The 16,920-nt window shown below is 39.8% G+C and overlaps 1 protein-coding gene across 4 annotated transcripts; it reads right to left on the bottom strand.

Moving 5' to 3' along the window:
- Positions 1 to 44: 44 nt before the first annotated feature.
- LOC125606850 (chromatin structure-remodeling complex protein SYD-like) lies at positions 45 to 15,764 on the bottom strand. 4 transcript variants are annotated; one of them, XM_048775751.1, is made up of 35 exons: positions 15,577 to 15,764; positions 15,199 to 15,361; positions 15,044 to 15,105; positions 14,646 to 14,767; positions 14,157 to 14,546; positions 13,934 to 13,989; positions 13,313 to 13,473; positions 13,166 to 13,230; positions 12,688 to 13,083; positions 12,413 to 12,570; positions 11,955 to 12,052; positions 11,562 to 11,747; positions 11,251 to 11,431; positions 10,988 to 11,164; positions 10,861 to 10,904; positions 10,635 to 10,691; positions 10,428 to 10,524; positions 10,138 to 10,310; positions 9,845 to 10,058; positions 9,599 to 9,724; positions 9,415 to 9,504; positions 9,109 to 9,225; positions 8,952 to 9,032; positions 8,746 to 8,853; positions 7,963 to 8,132; positions 7,698 to 7,776; positions 7,537 to 7,611; positions 7,286 to 7,383; positions 7,096 to 7,203; positions 6,760 to 6,817; positions 6,455 to 6,685; positions 5,351 to 6,371; positions 5,175 to 5,255; positions 2,594 to 5,077; positions 45 to 2,498 (listed from the first exon to the last, which is right to left on the bottom strand). In XM_048775751.1, exons 2-35 carry the CDS (start codon positions 15,304 to 15,306, stop codon positions 229 to 231), a joined length of 9,942 nt encoding a protein of 3,313 aa, XP_048631708.1. In that variant the 5' UTR covers positions 15,307 to 15,361; positions 15,577 to 15,764; the 3' UTR covers positions 45 to 228. The 4 variants fall into 4 exon arrangements, with proteins under 4 accessions (XP_048631708.1, XP_048631707.1, XP_048631705.1 ...); XM_048775750.1 differs by having other exon boundaries at positions 45 to 2,495; positions 2,594 to 5,083; XM_048775748.1 differs by having other exon boundaries at positions 2,594 to 5,083.
- Between the last annotated feature and the right edge of the window lie 1,156 nt (positions 15,765 to 16,920).

Genomic DNA, 16,920 nt, shown 5'->3' on the forward strand with positions numbered 1-16,920 from the left:
ATATATGAAATTTATGCAGATGCAGGCAAGTAGACTGGATTGGATGATTTAGAAGCTGTTAATTTGCCGTTTTAATATGCACTGCAAGTTTAGAGTTATGTTTTTTAGGTGATACAAGCACCTTGATAAGCGGCTAACACGCAGCGAACGCCACATGACTACAAATACTTGTTTTGAGTTGCTGAATTCAGATATTATACTTCTACAACACAATCCAGATGGAGTAAACTAAACGTCTGCAACGTCCTTTAACTCCTCTGATTTGCTCTCTTCAGGGACCAAGGAATTTGATGGTTCTGAACTTGGTTCAATAGCAGCAGAGATGGAGCTTACTGATTCTGGCGGTGCCTCTGAATCCAAGTCGGCTGATTCGCTAGTTCCAACACATTTCTTACCATCTCCTTCAACGTCAGATTCTGAGACAGAGCACTTAGCCTCTGGTTCGTCTAAACCACCAACTGTTGGATCCTCCACTGGCAAGCTTTCCTCATTCTCTTTCTGGGAACTTAATGCTGAAGACAAATGCTCTTGTTGGCCCTCCGATTCTTCTTTCTCCTCCAAGACACCAGTGGCCACATTATCTTCAGATTGATCGCTTGCATTACCAACTTCATCCATCTGTGTGGCCTCCTCAGTTTCATCTAGATTTGTGGACACATTCTCTGGCTGAACGCTGGCTTCACCATCAATCATGTCTCTATCTTCCGATGGGTTCTCAGCCTTGTTCTCTTTCTCTGAACTTAAGGCTGAAGATATATGCTCTTCTTGATCCTTTGATTCTTCCTTTTCCTCCAAGACACCAATGGCCATATTATCTTCAGACTGGCCGCTTGCATTACCAGCTTCCTCCATCTGTGTAGGCTCCTCAGTTTCAACTACATTCATGGACAAATCCTCTGGCTGAACCGAAACATTAATACCGCTGGCTTCACCATCGGTCATGTTTATCTCTTCTGGTGTGTTTTCAGCCTTAGTCATGTTTATCTCTTCCGGTGTGTTTTCGGCCTTGGTTTCTTTCTCGGAACTTAATGCTGAAGACATATGCTCTTGTTGATCCTTTGATTCTTCTTTCTCTTCCAAGACACCAGCCACATTATCTTCAGACTGGTCGCCTGCTTTACCAACTTCCTCCATCTGTGTGGACTCGTCAGTTTTAACTAGATTCCTGGACAGATCCTCAGGCTCAACAGAAACATTTATACCGCTGGCTTCACCATCAATCATGTCTGTATCATCCGATGGGTTCTCAACCTTGTTCTCTTCCTCTGAACTTAATGCTGAAGACAAAGGCTCCCGTTGATCCTTTGATTCTTCTTTTTCCTCCAAGACACCAATGTTATCTTCAAACAGGTCGCTTGCATTACCAACTTCCCCCATCTGTGTGGGCTCCTCAGTTTCAACTAGACTCCTGGACAAATCCTCTGGCTGAACCGAAACATTAATACCGCTGGCTTCACCATTGGACATGTTTATCTCTTCTGGTGTGTTTTCGGCCTTAGTCTCTTCCTCTGATCTTAATGCTGAAGACAAATGCTCTCCTTGATCATTTGATTCTTCTTTTTCCTTATCTTCAGGCTGGTCGCTTGCATTACCAACTTCCCCTACCTGTGTGGGCTCTTCAGTTTCAACTAGATTCATGGGTAAATCCTCTGGCTGAATTGGAACATTAATACCGCTGGCTTCACCATGAATCATGTCTCTATCGTCCGATGGATTCTCAGCCTTGTTCTCTTCCTCTGAACTTAATGCTATAGACAAATGCTCTTGCTGATCCTGTGATTCTTCTTTTTCTCCCAAGACACTAACGGCCACATTCTCAGAATGGTCACCTGCATCGCCAACTTTTCCCATCTGTGCAGGCTCCTCAGTTTCAATTAGACTTCTGGACATATCCTCTGGCTGAACCGAAGCATTCATACCGCTAGCTTCACCATCAATCATGTTTTTCTCGTCCGATGGGTTATCGGCCTTAGTCTGTTCCCCAGAACTTAATTCTGAAGACAAATGCTCTCGTTGATCATCTGATTCTTCTTTTTCCCCCAAGACACTAACGGCCACATTATCTTCAGAATGGTCACTTGCATCACCAACTTCTCCCATCTGTGCAGGCCCCTCAGTTTCACCTAGGCTCCTGGACAAATCCTCTGGCTGAACCGATGGATTTATATCAATCATGTTTCTCCCGTCCGACGGGTTCTCAGCCTTGTTATCTTCCACTGAACTTAAGGCTGAAGACAAATGCTCTCGTTGATCCTTTGATTCTTCTTTTTCCCCCAAGACATCAATGGCCATATCATCTTCAGCTCGGTCACTTGCATCACCAACTGTTCCCATCTGCGCAGGCTCCTCAGTTTCAACTAGATTCATGCACAAATCCTCTGGCTGAACCGAAACATTTATGCCGCTGGCTTCACCATCAACAATGTTTCTCTCGTCCGATGGGTTCACGGCCTTGTCTCCCTCTATCACTGGTAGAGACGAAGGGGGGTCTGTACCTACTAAAAATAAATTGAAAGATATATTTAGAGTTCTTTTTTTGAACCTAAAGTAGTCATGCTACAAGATGTGTCATTGATTTAATGAACGTGCATACCTCCCAATTGCTCTGCAGAGAAAGGCAATTGAACTGATGCATCCACCATTTCTGTGTCAGCGGTAATAGCTTCTCCACCAAGCTTACAACTGTCACCTCCTAGAATTGAAGCAGATTCTCCAGAATCTTGTTCTGCATTGGCAGAATCAGATAGAGGACTACCATAATCTTCATGAACAAGTGATATAGAGTTCTTATTGCTGGTCTGGGTCTTTAGTCCAACAGTGTGCGGCGTCGACAATTGGATTGCAGCAGAACTTGGTCCAACATCGCATATCTGATCATCTGGACTCTCACCTTCTTTACGTTTTGCCTCGTCCTCTTCACTCGTCTGATTTGTAGTATCGAGAGATTTGCTATCCACATATGAACTTTCATCAATTCTCATTGGAGATCCTTGTGATTCCTCATAACTTCTCTCAAGCTCATGAGACCCAACCGTGGGCTGCACATTCATCTGTTCTACTGGAATCAAGGAGGTAGTTCCTTTTTTATCACCATCGATTTCTTCACCCTTCACTTCAGTAGATAGATTTGTTTCTTGCTGTTCTGTTGGCAAAAGTTCTGTAGTTGTCAACGATGCAACAGAATCGGGTAAAATATCTCCTGAAGACAGTTGCACCACAGAAGAATCCGCTTCAACACCAGATATCTTGACAAGGTCATTTCCGGCATCTGCAACAACCACAAACAACTCGGTGCCACTATCTTTGTTTGTAACCAATTCAATCGGACCACCAGACCCAGGGTGAGCAACATCTGAGATCAGATTTTCCTCATTCATCGGAAATTGTGAAGATCCGGGATTGTTAACACCACAAGACGTCCCTTCAGTCACAATCTGGTCTGCAAGAGCTTCCTCAGTCGAAGTATTAGGTGGACAATTCGAAGTATGGCCTACAGAAATCATTTCAGCCTTTTCGGAAGAAACAGCATCATCGGAATTAGTAGGATTTAACTGCATTTTTGTTTTTGCGGCCGTATCACCCAATTGAGACCTTACACCTACGACATCCTTTGCCTCCTCAGGATCAAGGACAAACTTCAGATCATCGGAGTTAGGTGTCAGAAGCTCGCTCTCTAGAACTTTTTCAGAGATGGAAACACTCATCTCCAGAGAGCTTTTAGTCACAGAATCATTCAAGTCTTCAGGTACCTCTGCACTAGTTCCAGAAAAATTGCTGCCACCACCAATTTCAGAAGAATTTGTAGGAGTAATGCGACAATCCAAATCAGCACCGCTAGGTTTATGGATTTCAGGTGACTCAGGTTTCTTTGGAGAACCATGTTCATTGGATGCTGAAGGAATTTTCGAATCTTCAACAACACAAGCAGAAGAAGCTGGAACAGTTTCCGAGGAATCCTTCGATATCAGTCCAAAATTTTCAGTCATCTTCATTGCTTGAGGAGAAACTGAAGGTGATATAGATGGCCCTGCCTGTTTATTAGGAGCCTCAGCGGAATCAGCATTAGGAGTTGGTAAGCTTTGCACATTACCATCATTCTGAGGCTCCGGTGATTGACTTTCTTTGTTTATCTCAGGCAAAACCTCGTCTACAGGGCTTTTGGAATCAACCGGGACAGTACCTTGAGCTGGAGTATCATCAGATTGATCAACAGGAGACTTAGATCCAGGTGAAGGTTTTACAGTTTCATGGACCAGCATAGAAGAATCAGAAATTTTCTTTTCTTCTGAAACATTGGGAACAGGCGCTGCTATTTGTACCTTTGGATCAGTTGATGTTGCTACTTTCTGTTCCGTCTCAACTAACTCGCTACCCACAGGACGTTTTGAGTCAACGAGCATAGTATCTTGTGGTGTTATATCATCAGAGTGAGTAACAGAAGCCTTAACATCAGATGAAGTCTTAATGATCTTATCAACCATGACTGACGACTCAGACTTTTGCTTCTCGACTGAAACACTGGAACCGATTGTTTCTACTCCCATGTTATGATCGGCAGGTTGGATTATATTCTCTGCCTTGCTGGTCTTAGCTATGTGCATATTCATCGTTTCCGAGGATTTTCCATCTGGCTCATTTGTTACCGTTGTTTCAGAAGGCTCCCCAACTTTATGCTTTAAGAGGGAAGTCTCTGAAAATATCTCTTTCATGACACGAGCAACATCAGTCACATCAGTAGTTTGTTTCCTTCCAGTACCACCAACACCTGATATTTCTTTTCTTTTTTCCTGACTTGTACCGGCAGACGAGTGTGCAAGTGACGGGTTGAAATGGGGTTGTTCTTGGACAACAACATCAGACTTGTTTCCAACTGATGTAGTTTTGGATCCTGACGAATCACCAACCTTAACCTCAGTTTGTGGTGTTGACATTGTACTCCGTGCAGAAGAGCCATCGGCAGCAGGTGAAGCTTGAACATGTCTCCTTCCTCGCCGTCTAGGAGTTTCTCCTCTGCTTGGCGTCTTCCGCCCTTGCCTCTTCACAGGCATGGGTGCAGGAGGAGAAAGAACACTGGCGCCTTGAGCTGCAAAACGACAGTGCGTAACCAGTATGTAACGGTTAAATTGAGAAACCAAAACAGTTTAATTGAGTTTCGATGCTTCAAATATTTGTACCTTCAACTGTAGAACCAACAAGGTGGGAACTCAATGGCTGATTAGCATTTAAAGGTGCAGTTGTCTGACTTTGACCTGGGCCTGCCAAAAAAAAGGATGCTGTTAAGATTCTTGTGAACAATATCTTCTGATGCATGTATGTGAAAACAATTAAGCGATGTGCTATAGTTATATACCTAAAGCAGTAGAGCTTGGCATGTTGACCGGCTGTTTTACAACTCCTGGAACAGCAGGCTTGTTCTTTATAAAAGCTGCCTTTTTTACCAAGGAATCCTCCGATACGTTTAGCGGCTGAACATGTGATCCAGAACCAAAACCAGGCGGTGCATCTAGCAGGCTACTTTCTTGTAGGGAGACAGCAGGAGAGGGCTTCACAGCAGTAGTATCAGAATGCATGGAAGGCCCCAACTCAAGATTAGAACTACTTCCTTTAATAGGCTTAGGGACTTTTGCATCAATAGCAACCGAAGGGACGGGAAGAGTTACTAAATTGGACGCTACAGGATCACCAGAAAGAGATGCTCGGGCATTAGTTCTCTGAGTACCTATGGAACTGTCAGTACCATGCAACATATTTTCCACTCTCCTTCCTCTACCTGCGCCACGTCCCCTGCCTCTTCCCCTGCCCCGACCTCTCGTTGGCATTGGGGAGGAATTGGAAGCTGGAAGTGGTTGAAAACCAGGGGGAACAGATAAATCAGGGGAAGTAAGACTTCCAGAGGCAACATCGGAACCAATAACTGGTGATGATCTGGCATCCCCTGTTGCATGTGTCCTGCCTGGAACTGATGCAGATAACTGATTCGGCGTTTTATCAGCTCTTTTTGGCCTGCCGCGGCCCCGTTTTACAGGTTCTGTTACTTCTTTCGGTGTCTGCTGTGATTGCTGTAGAGGTTCCACGGGTTGTGGAGTCAGTGCCAATGCTGTAGATGTAGGGAGCACTGTGTCACCAGTGCTTCCAGCCAGATTATCTACTTTATCAGTTGCCAAACTCTTTTCACCAGTGTTTCCAGTCAGAATATCTACTTTATCATTTGCCAGACTCGTTTCACCAATGGTTCCACCCAGAATATTTGATGTAGCATTTGCCAAGTTCTTCTCACTTTCTTCTTCCTTGCCTCTGGGAGAATCGGTTGACTCAGTCTGGCACATCTTTTCAAATTCCTCCTCTGTCAGTTGCTCTTCATAAGATCGAACCTAAGAAGTTGCAATTTTGCCAATTTTAAGTAATAAGGAAAGGTGATAAAATTGAATGTTAAAATAAAAAAGACTGAACAAACCTCTCTGGCACGTTTGCCTCTTCCATATTGCTGAGTATCCAAGCCTCCTACGGAACCACCCTTCCGCTTCATGCCAACATTTGATTCTACTGCAACCATCGGGACATTATTCATTTTCATTGCTTCATAGAGCAGTTTTAAGTCATCCTCAGTAACAAGACGAGAGGGGATAGGTGGTATGGGTGCAGAACTTTTTGACCCTGACCCCTGTACCAGGCTCTTCCAGGTTTCCTACAGAGCCATGGCAGATTAAAATAGTATCATAAAATGGAAACCAAAATTAAAAGTTGTTAAGGAAAACATACCATCTCATCTTCTTTTCTTTGATTGTCGATGGATTCAAAAATATCAATCTCTGACTCCCTAGAAAGACAACAGAAATGTCAGATCTACAAGAAATGCATGGAAATGTAAAGAGAGTTCCATCTAAAGAGTAAAATAGAAGAAACTCAAGCCATTTAACCGAGAACACATGAAAATACCTAGTATGGAAAACGACAGCAGAAACTACTTTACATTAAGAAAGTAAAAACATTCCATAAACCCATTTGAAGTAATCATAGTGCAAATTTAAGAAACCAAATTAAACCAATATATACGCACAGGTAATATTCTATAAGAAATGATAAACCAGCAGTTACCTTCGGGCTATAATATCATTTAGGGCATCATCGTCCAACACTGGAGCAGCCTCCTCTTTCTTTGACTCACGTAATAGGGATTCCAAATATTCCTTACGATCTTCAGCGCTGTTACAAAGCAACAACGTGATTACATTAGAAAGTTGGTAGCTAGTACTCTTGAAGCAAAATTGGATGTCTCTGGGTTTACCTTGTATTATTGTCGAAGAATCCAGCAGTTATACTCTGGTTAGCAACTCCAAGCTTATGTTCGGCTGAAGCTCTAACTTGCTCCTCAACAGTATTGACCTTAAAAAACAAGAAAGAAACTAAGTCAGACGATTTTAATAAACTAAATATGGTCATGAAAAACAACAATAGATTTATGAGAAGCGCACTAAATTAAGAAGCCACATTGTCTTTACAGGAATTTAAATTCCTTGCAAACAAGAGCAAACTAACCGTTTCAAAACGAAGAACTAGAACATCTCTTTTCTGCCCAATCCTGTGAGCCCTTGCTTGAGCTTGTAGATCAACCTGAAATATAAAATATATGCTCTTCAATATCCGAACTGATGTCCACAGCAAACTAGAACTTGACATGAAGGACTGCTATGTCTAACCTGAGGATTCCAGTCGGTGTCAAATATTATAACGGTATCAGCAGCTTGAAGATTAACTCCTACTCCACCAGCCCGTATGCTGAATTCCCATGAAAGATTCAGTTATCACATCCAGATACTTATGAGTATTAAAGCTACTTTACTATGACCGGTAGAGAATTTAATGACAGCGCTTACAACTTGTAATTCTGAATGTAACATGAATCATTCTGATAGAGCATAGAGATTTTTAAAGAAAAGTGAGCCATGAAAAATCATGTGTTACCTCAACAAGAAAATGAAATATGGTGAATCAGACTTGTTAAATCCGTCAATAAGAGCACCGCGATCACCCCCAGATGTGTGCCCATCTAACCTAAGGTATTTGTATCCCTTGAAGGTGAGGTAATCCTCCATAACATCAAGAAGCCTCGTCATTGTTGAAAAGAAGAGAACCTGCGGAAATTCATGCCAAAAAGTAACGAACACTTAGATGCATCTGCAGTCAAATTTGGGTTGATATGCAGCAGAGTAATAAATAATGGCATCCTTGGGCATTTCACAAGAAATAGTATTCTGCATAGTTAAAGCAATAAAGTAAAGGAGAAATCTAGTTGAAATATACTAAGGCTCCGACTGGTGACCTTTTCGGGAACACTAAGAACGAATAGGAAAGGAACGTATAGGAATAAAATTGCAGGAATGAAAAGGAATGTTGGTTTCTTATCAAATTTAACAAGGAATGCTTTTGTTCTATAATTCTCTACAAAAAAGGGAATGGAGAGGAACAAAAAGGAAAAACTATTCCTTGTGAATGGTGATTTCTTTTGGGAATGATAAGGAATTCAGTGTTCCCCTCCGTTCCTTGGTCACCATTCGAAGCCTAAGCTTACTCCCAAAATTATAAATGCCTCATGCAAACAAAACAAATATAAATAAAATTCATGTGGCCAATCTCTAAGAGGCCAGGGCACTGGAAGGTACATTAGCAAATTACATGAAATCTCGTAATACAACTTGAATTAGAAAAAACCGTTTCATTAACATGATAGTGAAGAAAAATCATTACCCGATGGTCTGTTGCTTTTAGTTTGGGCAAGAGCCGGTCCAACATCTCAAGCTTCCCACACAGTCTTATTACCGGAGGCAGATAATGCTCAGGAATTAAGCTATTGACCTAGAGAAAGTGAATTACGCAGACCCTTCATCAGAACTTTCTTTATTCCCTAACCAGAAGTTCTTTGCATTTACGTAGATTTTTCGGGGAATTATTACCTCCTCTGTATGAAGTTGGCTGAGATATGGATGATTGCAAATATTTCGAAGCTCCATCACTGAGTTGTGCACTGCACGCGACTGTAAAAAGAAAACTAACTAAGAAATAACTACATAGTATAAAAAAGATGACAATACGCAGAGCACAAAACAGCACCTTCATGTTTCCAAGCGAGCCCAGATTATCCTCAACTCTCTTCATCAACAGCTTCTGATATGCAGAAGCCTCGCACCGTATGAGTCTCTCTATCTTTTCAGGAAGTTCATTTTCAACCTACCAAAATAAATTAGATGATGCAGTTAAATTAAAGTTAACACAAAAATACTCAGATGCATGCATTTTATGGCAATATCCTACCAGATCACTAAAATACTGAAAGCGATACTAGAACGACATGGTTGGAGACTACAAAAAGAAAGGGAAAAAGGAACAATGTTGAATGGCAAATATCATGTTATGAACCTTATGTTTCAGCCGCCGCAACACGAATGGTCGAAGAACTTGGTGAAGACGATTGATGATCAGCAGATTCTCCTCTTCTGATAGCAACGCCTAGTCAAATTGCAATCATACGGTTGTAGTTAACCACGATGTCTTAAGATTAGTATACCCGTAATTATCTGAATAAGAAGACAGTCAATGCTACCTCTTCAGCAGAATTATCTCCATTACTTTGAAATGGTTTGTTGAACCACTGTGAGAAGTCTTCTGACGAGTTGAATATATTAGGTAACAGGAAATTAAGCAGAGCCCACAACTCTTCCAGGTTGTTCTATAAGAGAGAAATTCTGAGATGATGAGAAATGGCAACGGCATAAAATGGCAACATAAAGATAGTAAAATCAAGAGCGTTCTGAAATAAAGGTTAGCAGGAGAAGAATGAAAAAAGCACCTGCAATGGCGTTCCAGTTAACAGGAGTCGGTGGGAGCTATTGTAGTGTTTCAGGTCTGCATTCAACTTGCAAGATGCATTCTTTATACGATGTCCTTCGTCAATAATAATGTAATGCCAAAGGATCTTGCTCAATTTAGGCCTATCGTGCTTGTTCATTAGATATTCATATGTTGTCAGAAGCACATTAAACTTCTGATGAACAATTTGCTCCCTGCAATTAAAAAATAATAATTATAATGAACCTTTAAATCTTAGACAAAGAACAACAGTAATTAAACTTTTCTCATTACTTGAAGAGCTTGCGCCTCTCCTCCGGAGGGCCACAATAGACAATTTTCTGAATTGTAGGGGCCCAAAAGTTAATTTCTGACACCCAGCCAGGCAGTACAGAGGATGGTACAACAACCAAGAAGGGACCTCTATCATTTTTTGTGTCCATCAGATAGCAAATCAACGAAATAACCTGTAAAAAGAAGAAACGAATTATAACTTAAGCAACAAATACATCTTATAACCAATTTAAAACAAATATATCATGTGCACATATGTACCAAATGCGAATGGGTGCGCCCTTAAATACCTGAACAGTTTTTCCGAGACCCATCTCATCAGCTAGAATGCCATTTAAATGATTGTTGTACAGGGAAAGAAGCCACCTTAGGCCATTCATTTGGTACCTAAGAAGGAAGATTTTGTACTTTTTAAGTAACCCACGACATACTTGTAAAAAAAAACTAGAAGGTGCTCAAATGTACAGGAGTAAAAGAAGCGGGTATGGTCCACTTACTCCCTTAATTTTCCACCCTTTAGGGAAGCTGGCTGCTCGTTAATATTTTCTTTTATGCTGTAAAAACAAGTTTTCTTGTAAGTAGAAGAGAGATGATCCAACAAAACCACCATATTGGATAAAAAGCAAAGGGAAAAATGACAATCCTGGTATGATTGAATCAGAAAACTAGTAGTTGTTCATTTTGGATGATTTTTGGAGTAATTATAGGAAGAAGCAAGATTACCTGTGAGCCATCAAGTAGTATTTTTCATTGCTTTCCAGGTAGTGCTGTTTAGAATACAGATGGTAACAACATCAGAAAAAGATGGAGGAAGGCTCAAAGAAAATGTAATCTTAGGAAGATGACTTGCCTTTGCCTGGTCACTCTCATCGTCATTATCAACAGTTTTATCCTCAACAGGTGCCTCATCTGCCTCATTCTCAAATCGACTGGCTAACGATTTTGCCTCCTTTAACTTGGATCCAAGCTTTTGAAGGTACTTCTCTGTCTCTTTGAGTAGTTGCATTACTCGATCTGACTTGGCATCCTATATATTTACCCATCGACCTTATTTCACAGCCAAGAAGAAGTAACGTAACCCTAAAACTTCTAAAGTTAGTTCAGAGATCAAACCTGCACCATACGAAGATAACCCTCCACATCATTAATCTTTAACAAATTAATCTTCTCCCGCTGAATTTTGTCGATCTTTTCACGATGAAAGCGTTCCTTTCTTTTGTGGAACTCCTTTACATATCTGTTGAAGCCCTTCCACCTTTCTCTCCTAGTTTTGGATAAATCATCTAGCCTTTCCCTAAAACAAGGTTCAATCAAAATTTGATATTTAAGAAACAGTTAAAACTCAATACACTAATGTTCTACGAGGCTCACAAAACAGGTCAAGAGAAAAATATGGCTTAAGATGGAAAACTAATTGCACGTACTTGTGAACTTCTATCTCCTCAAAGAACTCCTTCTGCCTCTCACGAATTCTCCTCTGTCGCTCTTCCTTCATCTTCTGCTCATACTTCTCAAGCTGTCTAATCCGCCGGCCATGCTTATGTTTTTTATATGACTTTAGGTTCTCAACATCATTTGCAATAGGTTTGAAGAAGTTGTGAAGAAACTCACTGCAACGAATTAACAAAGAATTAGTAACTGAGAGATGATATGGCAAGTTGAACATATACAAATAAAATTTTGCATTTCCGTCTAGCAATTACAGAACAGCTAGTTGAATGTCTTGTAAGCTCGACATATTGGGATATTAGGCATTAAAAGAAGGTGAAACATCCAACGAATGAGAAAACAATCTTAACATTTTTTAAACCAATTACCTTCTCAAACGACGTTGCAGACTCAACAACTGAAGCTTTTTCAGTTCTATTACACTCTTGGTCTTCGTAGATATATCCTCCGAGGAAGTAACAGATTCCTGTATATTAAGAGATGTACATCAGTCGCGAGAACCAAATAAAGTAATGACACAAGTAAAACTAGTTTACACCAAATGTTAAGGCAGATTCGGAAAAAATGGCACAAGTCCAAAATAAATAATCCTAGCAGTTACTTCAAATATAAAACCGAGAAGCAAATGCACAACATGCAAATACATGGTCAATCATTTACCGGATAACAATACCATGCCTACCTATATACAGAAATAGATATTTAAATATGACTATTAATCTCCAATCATAAGAGAAAAGGATATAGAAACCACCAGAAAGAACTAAGAGTCGAAATTATTACAAAAAAAAAACGTACGACAAAAGAGAGGGCAAGAGAGAGAGACCTTCAACTCATTGAACCGTGCACCAATTGCCTGGTCTGCTTTCTGCTGTTTAAGACCCCAGCTCCGATCAACCAAATGTCTCTTATTCTGTCGATCCATAATCCATTTCTGTGACATGGTGTACTTAGGCGGCGGTTGCATGTTACCCTCCTCTTGATCTGCAAAGTACCATACATCCATGTTAGAATTGTATCAACCACATTAATCCAAACTTTTCTACTCAAAAGAGTCAGTCTTATCATCAACAACTCGCTCATCTAAGGTAGTCCACTGACCTGGAGCACATAATTCGTCTGATTCAAAAGTGAAAGTTGAGGCGTCATTACGGTTAATCGTTCCGGTCCATCCCACCATCTCTACTGGTGCGTGTTTGGTTACACCGCCTGAAGAAGAAGCCAGCTCAGAATGACTACCAGAAACCTGATTTTGCGCTGGAGCTTCTGGGGTGTTAGATTGCAGAAGAAGCTTTTGTCCATCAGGAAATATAGCATTTGATATTTTGTCCTCCAATCGTGGCATCACTGTTTCTTTTGATGAGAAGTCCATCTCAGCCAATTTTCCGGTAGGATTATCCATTCTTGCTGATGGAGCTGAGACTTCGACAATGCTACCCGATTCACTAAGAGAATGTGGTCTTCCTTTCTGATCCAAGAGTTCTCTGCGGAAACCATCTGTATTGCAGGACAATTACAATCCAAGAGAAGGTATATCGAAATACCTAAGCAAATAACCTAAGAGAAAGCAAATAGTTACCATCTTTGGGGAAGACATTTCCAAGGGCGATATCAATGTGCAGTTTCTTTGGCATCAATCCATTTCTAGGAGAATGAAATCAGTCAGACCTCTTGAGGGTAACAATTGCACGAAACAGAATAAACATTTTTAGGAGACTGAAATTACCTGAGAGCCAAGAACACGAGGCACTGGGCTCTGAGCTGCTTTAATTGTTGCTCTTTAAAAAGTTGACCTGAAGGCGGAGCATCCTCTGCTGCGACAGATTTTCCAGTATCTCTATGAGCTGGAGGCCTGTTTGCTATGATTTCACTGTTTTGCCATCCACCCTGCCATTGAAACGAACATGCCGCGTCAAGAGGGCATTGATATTTAACTAGGCTTCGGGAGAAGTAACAGAGAAGAAACTTTTGTAGAACAATATACTTGGTTAGACTATATGCACGTAAGATTCAAAACCTCACCGAATAGGAGGTTTTGACAGAGATTGCGTTTTTGGAAAAGAACGACCAATAGAAATTCAATAAAACTCTTCATATTAAAATCTATGAAAATAAGGGGAAAAAACAGATAAGATTCTCTTAAGAGGGACAAATGCTTCCGCAAATAATTCATCATGTGGCACGACTGCATCTCATTATTCAAATTCAGAAAGTGTTTAGTGCATCGAATAAGATTAGTGCAAAGTCGTACCATATGATTTCAACAAGCAAAATGCTATGAATATAGCATGTAATGGAAACCAAAGGGCAAAGGATGCCAACAAATTTATAGTGTAAATGTATGTACCTGAGGAGTCGTGTATGCATCTGATGACAACCCGACATGCAAATTCTCACCGTCACCTGGGTTTTAGTAAGAAAAAAAAAGTATACAATTAAACTAACGAGTTAGCAATTAACGGCATGCACAAATAACGGCATAGTAGGATACAATGCTGTTATTCTTAACTTAGAAATTATAAACAAAAAGGTTGTGTTAAAATTTCTTGATTTAAAAAAAAAAATCCTACCTGTAGCAGGCATTTCCACTTTGCTCATTTTTCTAGTCTGGTCATCAACTGTCCCATGAGTATCAAATTGCTGAGAATTATCCATATTCTGATCCCACGAAAACGATGATTCACCCCTTTTTCTCTTTGCACTTGACTTGGCATCTCTTTGATTCATTGTCTCATTCCTATCGTGAGACTGGGCATTTCCCGGCTTAGAATCCAAGCTGGATGGACTGTCATGATCGAAGGATCTGTTAGTTCGAGTTCCAGGCCCTTGGTAAACGGCTTGTGACGCACTGGTTGATCCACCAAGCTGCCTACCAGAAGTGAATGCATCATATTTTGACATCTCATTTTCAACTAGACTTGCTTTGGACTCATTGTTAACTCCAACGACTTGAGAAGACCCTGTATGAAAATTTAACACAACAATAAGACACAAGTACACGGATTTCACATTAAAAACAAAAAAAAACAAAACTTTAAAAGAGAAAATAATAAATATACCAGCAATATGTGCAGATCCAGAATCTTCCATTTGGGTACTACTACCACCAGCATGAGGAAGACGAGGGGACGTCAAAGCTTCAATGTCAAGACCATGTTGATTGACGACAGTCTCCATGGCCCTAGAAGTTTTGGAAAGAAAACATCAGAAGAACTAAAGTGAAAACATGGACAAAAGTTTATAATTCTCCAAAGCACGAAATTAATAACTATTTGCCACATTTCAAGTGAATTAAGACTTTCGTGAAACCTTAGGTACTAAACCCAGCAGGTTTTGGAAATTTTTGCAATTAAATCGAGGCAAAACCAGCAAAGTTTCAAGTCTCAGTTAGTAACATAGACACCGTATGTAACCACCTCTCCATCACCACAAGCAGTGTCTTAGTGCAAAACAATACCTTGATATGACCTGATACGGCATTGAGTGTTCCTTCCCACTGGTTTTCATGTGCTGCAATATCTGAAGCAATCAAAAAGAAATACATAAAGTTAAAGCAAATGATTAAAACCTCAAATAAAAAAAAAAAACTAAGCCACACAGACAGACACACACCACATAGAGCTTTGTGGCTAGCTTCGAAGGTTCATCTTTGGAATCTTGAATGAGCTTGTGCAGAAACTTAGCTGCCTCCAGCTCAATATTATGTGAAGAAGACGACATCTTTAATTCTTATTACACCAGCAACAACCACATCATGTAAGAAAACCCTGCATCACTGAAACATCCAAAGTGATAACTATCATCTCCGTCAAAAAGCTAACATCTTTGGTTCGTAATTAAGTTAATAGAGCGAGAGAAACGAGGAAAGTCGACGACTTTCCCCCAGGAAAATGCAACCCTAATCAAACGAGAGTTGATGAAACCCAAATCGAAACCCTAGAAAGCGATCCGACGGCAAAATAGGAAGAAGGAAGAGCTTTAGAGCTTTACCCAGTCGGAGATCTGAAGGTATGAGCGACGAAGGAGAAGGGAAATTGAGGCGAGAGCGTTGTGGTGAGGTGAGGTGAGATTGGAGTGAAAGGCGTGTGAGAAATGGCGTCGTCGCTTTGAGGAACCAATAAAAGAAAGCGAATAGAGTTCCTCCTGCTTGTATAATGAAGGGTCTAAATATAAACCACTGTATATTAGCTTCTATTTATTAAAAAACGAAAAAAAAATCTTTTCAACATTTAGATACTTCCTCGATTTTAAAATATAGATGTTTCAAAAAGGTTGTGTTCAAGTAAAATCTAAATTGTGTAACTAACTATATTTTGTAATTTGTTTTATAATTATATAAAATGTTTAATAATATTTTAAAATAAATTTATCTTTTTAATATTTGTGTTATTATCTACAACATCATATGTTTTGAAACTTAAAATAACGAATATAAATATCTCAAATTTGAAAACTCTATCTAATATTATTTTTTTTATTTACTTATATCTTAGCATAATTCTTTGGATATTTTGGATAGAATTGTTCTTGAATTCTAATACGATCTGTGATTTCTATCATTTATTGTTGTTCTACAAAAATATATTTTTAATTATTTTAAAAACAATAGCAAATAAGTAAAGTTTTAAAACTTTGCACGATGTCTACAATTTCCATCATCCGAGAATTTTTTATGATAACTTGCTTGTCAACTTAAGTGATCATAGCCGGTAGGGGAATTAGAAAAATCTTTAAAGACGGTCAATTTTGAAGTTAACATACATTATAGAGGTCATTTAGCTAAAATGTGCAATAATTATCTGGATTTTTAAGAATTATACTAGTAAGGGTTCAGACATTCTCATATTCATACACCCTAACCCTAATCAAAGATGGCTCTCAAATATGTGCCACGATACCTTCTTCATCGATGTCTTGTCATCGTCTTTTGGTTGCAGTGTGAACACTGAGTTTTCACTTATTTGGGGGTTGGAAAAAGGATTTTTTCGTTTCTCTTCTTGTTTACATTTTTTAGTCTGCGTTGGTAACTTCTTGTTTCTAGAGTTGGAAAGTAATTTCTTCTTGTTTACATTAATTTTAGGGTCTGACTGCTGACCATTCGGGAATTAAGAGGAACGGATAAAAAAAGAATGTACGGGAACAAAATATCAGGAATGAAAAGGAATGGTTGTTCCTTATCAAATTTAACAAGGAATAATTTTGTTCTTAAATTCTCTACAAAAAAGAGAATGAAAGGGAATGAGAGGAAATTATTATTCCTTGTGAAAGGTGATTTTTTTTAGGAACGTTAGGGAATGTATTATTCCTCACCGTTCCCTGGTCACCATTCATACC

Source organism: Brassica napus, chromosome A3 (assembly GCF_020379485.1).
Source record: "Brassica napus cultivar Da-Ae chromosome A3, Da-Ae, whole genome shotgun sequence".
In the NCBI taxonomy this organism is placed as follows: Eukaryota; Viridiplantae; Streptophyta; class Magnoliopsida; order Brassicales; family Brassicaceae; genus Brassica; species Brassica napus.